This window comes from Trachurus japonicus, chromosome 5 (genome assembly GCF_045865225.1).
Source record: "Trachurus japonicus isolate A0001 chromosome 5, Traja_1.0".
NCBI lineage: Eukaryota > Metazoa > Chordata > Actinopteri > Carangiformes > Carangidae > Trachurus > Trachurus japonicus.
Genome location: NC_140911.1, coordinates 30,222,830 through 30,230,806, shown reverse-complemented (window position 1 = coordinate 30,230,806; position 7,977 = coordinate 30,222,830). Strand labels below are relative to the sequence as shown.

The window sequence follows — 7,977 nt, the reverse complement described above, 5'->3', positions numbered from 1 at the left end:
GCCCAGTCCCACTTCTCTTCCCTTTAAGGGATAGTTTAACATTCACGTTACGAGACCGAGCTGATTTCGAGGCAAATGCAGAGACTGCTTGCCGAAAAACTGCCCCCGACGGGAACGCGCATCAGCGGTTTTGCATTAATTTACCTTGAAAAACGACTAGCCAGCTCCAGCGGGTAGGTTACCTGTTGCGTGGGCTTTGATGATCTTTCTTTGTTTGATGAACCAACGAAAAAGAAATGCAGAAAACAGAAGTGGTTAAAAAGGCATGGGGCCAAAGTGTCTCTGAAGTAGCTTCACACAATCTTTTGTCTTTACATAGCGCTTCTGGAGCATTTCTCTTACATACACAGAGAAAGGCCTCAGCTCTGTCTTTCTCACAGTGATTCTGGTTTGTAGTTTGAAATGAGTCTCAGGAGATGTACTTTGATGCTTGGGTTTGGTTCTCCCGCTTTAAACCAACCCTCTTCTGACTTTAGCTGCTGGGCAGTCACATAATGGCAACCTCTGAGGGTGAAACATTAGACCACCATTGGAAGTGCCAAAAACTGCAGTGAAAGAGAATAGGCACATGTTACTCCCACAAGCCACTTTTTTTTGGATTAGCTAGGAATACAGAGCAGAGCAGTCCACTCTGAGCCTCAGGACCTCCCCTCAGAAACATATGGGTGACGACATGGAGGCTACATCCATCTTCATTTACATTCTGTGGGCAGTCACCACCAATGTGTCTCTGAAAGGATTCAACCTTAGTTTCATCAGCCCAAAAAACGTTTTCTTCAAGTAGCACTATCGCAAATTCCAATTCTTTGTTCGGCCACTAGATGGGACCAGTGGTGCAGCGTATCAGACATAGCCTACTGTATATAAACATCCTCGTCCTCTTACATAGCGTGCCGTTGAGGAGGTGGGGCTAAGCGCCGGGCTGGCTTGTCTCATAACAAAAAGGAATTCTGCATTTGCTCCATAGGCAATACACTGTTGGCTATATTTTGTGTACAGATAGTTATGGCTCCCCTGGACCTATTTATTGCATATTTTAGTTTTTTTTTTATTGCAATTACTGCTGCATTTGCGATAGTGCTACTTTAATAGCACTGAGCACTTAATAGAAGAAGTCTTCTTGACCCTAACCTACACCTCCAATATCCACTTTGCTTTATTTATTTTTATCCAAAGTGTTCACATACGTTTTCCAGCCTACACTGTAAATGTCTGTTGTTTTAAACATGTACATTGACAAAACAATGATCAGTATGTAATTCGTCAGTGTTTGTTCTTGCTTGACCCCTGGTTGAAGACGTCACTGTGGTTTGTACATGAATTAATTTTATAAACAGTGCTGATTTCAAAGGACCCACTTGCTTTTTATTTCTCCAGTAAGATTTTACTTAATTTCCCATGACCTCTAGGCACTGCAGCAAACATTACACAAGCAAGGAAGTAGTGGAGTTGTGTAGGTCTGTTATCAGCTGAAGATTTGGTGCAGGTAGTGCAGGAGATGTGTAATATGTCCACATAACAAGTTGCTGTCATGGTTTGTGTCTCTCGTCCAGTATTTAGTTCCTGTTATTTAATTAATTAATTTATATATATATATTTTGGGGCTTTTTTGCCTTTAATGTACAGGATAGTAGAGAGAGACACAGGAAATGGGAGGCAGAGGGGGAGGATAGGGCCTCTTGACGCTGGATTTGAACTGGGGCCGCCTGCAGTGAGGACTATAGCCTCAACACATGGGACGGGTGCTCTACCAACTGAGCTAAACACCGCCCCTAGTTCCTGTTTAATTTTGAAGTTCAGTGTCCTGTCTTCCTGTGTTCTCCCACTTGTAATTACCTCATGTGTCTCACCTGTGTTGATTGCACCACATGTGTATCGTTTCATTGTGTATTTGACCTCAGTGTTTTTTCCCATTGTCCTTGGTCGGTTTGTTCTGTCAGGATTTAGGGAACTGGACCCAAAATGCAGAAACACAAAGCAAAGTACGAATATTTTTTTAACTTACAAAAACAGAGCAGGAATACGCAAGGGAAACACTGCAGGAAAGCAGGAAAACAGGCATGGAACATGGACAAGAGACGAACCGACAAGGGACAATGGGAATACACTGAGGTTAAAAACACGAGGGAACGAGACACAGGTGGTGCAATCAACACAGGTGAGACACATGAGGTAATCACAGCAGGGAGCACACAGGAAGACAGGGAATTGAACTTCAATAAAACATGAACTAAGACAAATAGATAATCCATGACAGCTGCAGTGCTCTTGATCTGGACAACAATGCAGCTGATAGCAGTGTCAGAGTGTTTGTTTTGCCATTGTTGTTTCTGGTGAAGATCAATGTAATATAAAATACATCAGGACTCATCTTTTATGCAGGACAGTGTTAAACCTAACAGCCCACAGACTAAATGTGTCCACGTGGGCCTACTGTAGGCCATGTACACTTGTCTATAAATAAATGTGCCTCTTTCTGTGCATATCAGATCTCGGCTTGTGATTGGCTATAAATATAGAGGACGGTGGATCTGATTGGTGCAACCCACTGTCAAGTACAGCATGAAGAGAAGCGCTTGTTACAAACTACATTACACTCTAGTGGGGCGGGGTAGGAGGCTCCTGATTGCCCCGCTCGGTGGGCACGTGAGGGTCTCGGCCTGTAACCTGATACGAAGCAGAGCTGGGACAAGTGCGTCTGCGGCGGTTTGAAACTTTACCAAAGACTGAACAGTCCAGATTCACAAGGTAAATAAGATCCACCATGTATTATCCACTATTTAGGTTGACTTGAATGTATGTTGATTGTTGCAGTAACAAAATGACAGTAAGTTAATTTGTAGACAGGAACCTGTAGGAGACTAACACCACAACAGGTTTACAGGCCACGTTTCAGTACCAATATAATGCCATTAAATTGTCATTAGCAATAAAGGCACTGTGAGGAATTGTTACATAACCAGCAACATATAGCCTATATCTGTGCATCTACAGGAGAAAATGAACATTTCAGTTCACTGACTCTGTTCATGTTCTTTGTAATGAAACACAAAGCCACACAAGCAAGGAAACTGTGTGCAGTGACTAACAACGGAAGTATTATTAGAATAAAAATCTTTGAAACTTAAAAATACTAATTATGGAAAAGGGACCATAACATTGGAATACTGTATACATGTCTATAACTTCAACTCTTAGTAACTATAAATGTAGATCTAGCTAGTATGTAGGCTAGTGTAGTGTAAAAAAAAAAAAAAAACATTTAGAAATATTAGAACTGTGAAATATTGTTATGTAAGATGAAGTGGAAATTCTCCTGTTACGTACCTGTTACCTATGCTAGAGTATCCATTAGAGTTAGAGTTAGAGTATCCATGTTGTTACATTAAAACATTATCGGGGTGATTGGATAAAAACTAAACTAACCTCTATTCTAATGTGACAGCTATCTTTTCTGAGCTGTTCTGATACTTGCAAGCAACATTTAACAAACCTGAATGTGATGTTTTGGAGGGGATAAACGGCTTCGTCTGGAGCAGATGAGGCCGATGGGAGCGAGGACGTTTGACGGGAACCTGAAGCTGCTGCAGGCTGCCTGGCTGTGCTGTCTGCTGGCCGTTCAGGTGCACAGCTGTCCTGACAGCTGCAACAAGTGTTCAGGCCCAGAGAGCGACCGGTGTGAGGACTGCAGAGCAGGATGGACGCTCCATAATAACACCTGTGTAGGTACTGTAAGCGAGATTTGTCTATGAGTCTGGACATCATCATGTAGGGGAGATGGGGGATGGTCTCCAATCAGGAGCAAGTTATGAATCACCTGATTGACTCTATATATATATATGAAAAAGTAGTGGCAGACAGGACAGTTTTAGAGGGAAAAAACTTTATTTTCTTATTTATTTATATATATATATATATTTTTTTTTTTTTGTAATAGCATTGCCTGCTATATTATCAAACCTAAATCATGTGTGTCCATGTAGATATCTTTCATGCAAGTTGAAGTGCTAATGTTTTAGTTAAGAGTAAGAGTTGAAGAGTAAGAGTCTAGTTAGGTGTAACGGCAATTTCGTATATTAACCTACTCCAACCCAAATTTTAATTGCATTATGTTTTCTTTGAATTTCAATATAGGTCTTGAAAGACAAAGATGAAAGTGTTAAGGTTCAGGTTAGGATCAGACTACGGCTGACAGTAGCTAATATACTTGAGACCATGGATCTAATATAATACATCCATGCTTGAGACACGCACAAACACACCCACACACCTACACACCTTCACACACACACCCCCACGCACAATTATGTTAAAAAGTAATTTAAGTGTTGATTAAAAAGCTTTGAATATCTAGTTAGTGTCATGATCCTTATTTAATAATGTTACATCTCACCCCAGGGTGTGTTACAACTAACCCAGACTACTGTATGGGGTGAATTGTAACATTTCACTCCTTGTGTTTAAGACTAAACCATGCATTTTCTGTTTGTGTTGCAGAGATAACAGTTACTCAATTTAATAGCAGACACATGGAACTAGTTTGTCTCATATTTTGAACACACTGGCTTAAAAGAGCTCCAAGATACAGACGGAAGTGTCAAAAATATTACAACCATCCCCGGTCTCCCCTACTTGTTTAGACAAAGAGCGCAGTCATTCTATTCATCAACATGTCTTGATGTGTTTCATAGACATTGATGAGTGTGGCACTGAGCTGGGCAGATGTCCTCCCAGCAGCTACTGCTTCAACACCGAGGGCTCCTTTGAGTGCAGAGGTCAGTGGGTCAGCAACTCAGCACTATGTATGTACAGTATGTGTTCATGTCTTCAAACAGCTTGTTTTGTCCAAAGCAGGCAAAAAAAGGCAAAATATCTTAAATGTAAGAGGCTGGAGAAAAAGAAATGACTTGGAACAGTATTTGAAGAGATGTTCTACACCACTTTTCAACTGACATCACAACCACACTCACCTCCACCTTTCTTACAGATTTTTAAAAGACAGGTTAAGCCCTTAAAGGGTAATTGCCGTTTTTTACATTCTGGACTTTATTTCTAGCATAAAATCATTTACCTACCCAGATAACTCTGGTGTCATTACAAGTCGTTCCGACGAAATTAGATCCAGCTGAGAGCTGCGTATATCCATGTAATTCGAGTTTACAGGGCAGCGGAATGCAGCCTCTAAATAACACATATCTGCCACAAAACTCGTTCATTTCGCTAATATGTTGTTATGATACGCTAGTGCTATTCCCCTCTGAGTCCGGGGTTAGCTGTGAGTAAATGATCATATTTTATGTTAGAAATAAGGTCCAGATTGTAAAAAACGGCAATTCCCCTTCACACAGTCTGTAAATGAAAATATCACACAGTCTCCCTCTCTCTTTCCACAGACTGTGACTCGGCCTGTGTGGGCTGCATGGGCAGTGGACCAGCACGCTGCAGAAAATGTGCTCCAGGCTACAGACTGACAGGGTCCAAGTGTTTGGGTAAATTAGAAACCAGAGGTCATTTTTAATATAATTTAATCAGCATGTGGTCACTGTGTGTTTTCTTCTGGTTGTTGTGCTCAGACATAGATGAGTGTAGTGACAGGGTCCTGGCCTGCCACGGCCTGGATGAGATTTGCACCAACACACACGGCTCTTTCCGCTGCAACTGTGCTAAAGGATTCATCCGTAGACGTGGTGTGTGTGAGAAGAAGCGGCTGCCCCGTGAGTGTCAACACACACACACACACACACACACACACACACACACACAGAGCCACACCCACACACACACACACACACACACACACACACACAGAGCCACACCTAACACCTCACAGCACCTGCTCACCCGTCCGTGCTTCCTCCTGCAGGCGATGAGGAGAAGGGTCTGTTTGAGGACATCCAGGACGATGAGGTGCAGGTGCTGCAGCAGATGTTCTTCGGGGTGGTGCTCTGTGCTCTGGCCACGCTGGCTGCTAAAGGAGACCTGGTCTACACCTCTGTCTTCATGGGAGGCGTGGCAGCCATGGCAGGGTACTGGTTCTCTGACAGGGGGGACCGTCTGTTACAGGGCTTCATCAAGACTCGGTAACGCTTAGATCGCAGTGTCAGATTTTGTTTTTGGTATTTTTTAGTTGGATACTTTTCTGATGCTTTGTCTTGTTATAGCTTGTTTGGTTTTTTAGTTGTTGTTTTTTTGGGGGGGGTTGTGTTTGTTTTCTGTCCTCTCTTATGTTTGTGATGGGTTGTATGTTACTGCCACCTGTGTCATTTTTGCTTAAAATGAAAAACAGAAAAGAAAAAAGTTAAAAATAAATGAGAAAGAAAGAGAGAAAAAAATGTCCCCACAACAGGGGGTGGTGGCTGGGATTAAAAAAAACACACTCAGATCACTTCCAAAAAGGACTTCAACTTTTTGTTGTTGTTTTTTAACTCTTTAAAAAAAAAAACAATTTTATGCCAACATAACATGTGGGTGTAGCGCAGTGGTGTAGTAGTTTTTGCAGTGGGTATACTGCTTTTTAGGTGGGTATACACTGTTCAATACTTGTCTAACTATAGTTGTTTTGTTGTAGTGGGTATACTGAAATATGAATGCATTTTCAGTGAGTATACCTGAGTAACGCACGCACGCACACACACACACACACACACACACACACACACACACACACACACACACACACACACACACACACACACACACACACACACACACACACACACACACACACACACACAGAATGAGTGACAACAATTACAATGGGACTGGTCGTTTGTGCTTTCCCCGGAAAAATCAAAAGTGCTGATTTGCTGCTGTGTCAGACAAACCTACTCCCTCATAAGAATATGATCTGCTGGCTCTGGCATCAGGCAGTAAAACCACCATACATGAATTTATTTTACATTTCATTTTACCTTTATATTAAAAAAACAAACAGCTCCTGCTACTTGAATCTTCCACCTGACAATTTTGATATTTGTGCAGCTCCACCTCCTTCACCACCGTTTTTAGATGTCATACTTTAATGACAGAGCTGAGCAGGAACAAACGGTGAATGTTACTGTAAATGTAGATGGCTGTGAGGTATTTTCACCTCTGTAGACTCAGTTCAAAGTCTACCAATAGGTTAACTGCTTTTCAACTGTCTTCATCAGTGGGTGATCTTTGCTCAGCTCTCACTACATCCACTGATGAAGAAAGTGAGGTACAGTGAAGGTTAAAGGTCATGGTCTGTAATGTCAAGGAGAAAGAACTACAATTACTACAGACTCACTATGACTATCATCCTGTCAAGTTGCAGGGATTATATCATTGCCTTAGTCCATGGATATAAAATGTTGTCACATTGCTGTTTGTCCTACTAGACATTTATGTTGTATTGTGTCATTAGTGTATTAATTCACAAGTTACTTCCCAAATGTGTTTTGTGAGGTCACAGTGACCTTGACCTTTAATGACCAAATTGTGATCAGTTCATCTTTGAGTCCAAAAGTGAATTTTGTGCCAAATCTGAAGACAGGTACGTGTCTGGCCACGGCTCACAAACAGGAGGAGAGATTTCACTGACTGACCAGTTCCGGCAGTGAGCTTCAAATAAACCGTGATTGTCTTTATACTAAATATATTTATTGTCCTTTTTAACAGCTTGTGTTTGGAGCAGCCAAAATACAATATAAGATGTACAGGTGGCTGTAATGATGAGGAATTTACAACATATAGTACAGTATATGTACAAGTGTAAGTTCATGAAGTATGTAGTATACTGTTTTCCACTCATAGCGTGTTAATCATAATCTCTTTACTGAAGCTGTAATGTGGTGTAGGTTTGCTAATTCCCAATTTTGCAATTAACAATGAAATAAACAACACAGGTATAACATAATGTACGCTGGATTATTCTTTGTGTTTTGCAGGCAACCGTTGACAGGGTTACTTAAACTCTGTCATCATTTTATAATGTTGTAAATTAACTGAATGAGT

At 41.3% G+C, this 7,977-nt stretch overlaps 1 protein-coding gene across 4 annotated transcripts; it reads left to right on the top strand.

Annotated features, from left to right (window-relative positions):
- Nucleotides 1–2,440: 2,440 nt before the first annotated feature.
- Nucleotides 2,441–6,338, top strand: creld1a (CRELD disulfide isomerase 1a). 4 transcript variants are annotated; one of them, XM_085777339.1, is made up of 6 exons: nt 2,441–2,748; nt 3,540–3,726; nt 4,692–4,775; nt 5,394–5,489; nt 5,574–5,714; nt 5,864–6,338. In XM_085777339.1, the coding sequence occupies exons 2-6, from the start codon at nt 3,540–3,542 to the stop codon at nt 6,082–6,084; spliced, it is 729 nt and encodes a 242-aa protein (XP_085633465.1). In that variant the 5' UTR covers nt 2,441–2,748; the 3' UTR covers nt 6,085–6,338. The 4 variants fall into 4 exon arrangements, with proteins under 4 accessions (XP_085633465.1, XP_085633463.1, XP_085633464.1 ...); XM_085777337.1 differs by having other exon boundaries at nt 2,442–2,748; nt 3,446–3,726; XM_085777338.1 differs by having other exon boundaries at nt 2,442–2,766.
- The last annotated feature ends 1,639 nt before the right edge of the window (nt 6,339–7,977 follow it).

Excerpts from the sequence above, each read along its gene's own strand:
- creld1a (XM_085777339.1), top strand. The coding sequence starts at position 3,540 with ATGAGGCCGATGGGAGCGAGGACGTTTGACGGGAACCTGAAGCTGCTG. Across the intron at positions 4,776-5,393 it reads GGGCTCCTTTGAGTGCAGAG|ACTGTGACTCGGCCTGTGTG; the intron begins GTCAGTGGGTCA and ends CTCTTTCCACAG. Across the intron at positions 5,715-5,863 it reads TGAGAAGAAGCGGCTGCCCC|GCGATGAGGAGAAGGGTCTG; the intron begins GTGAGTGTCAAC and ends TTCCTCCTGCAG.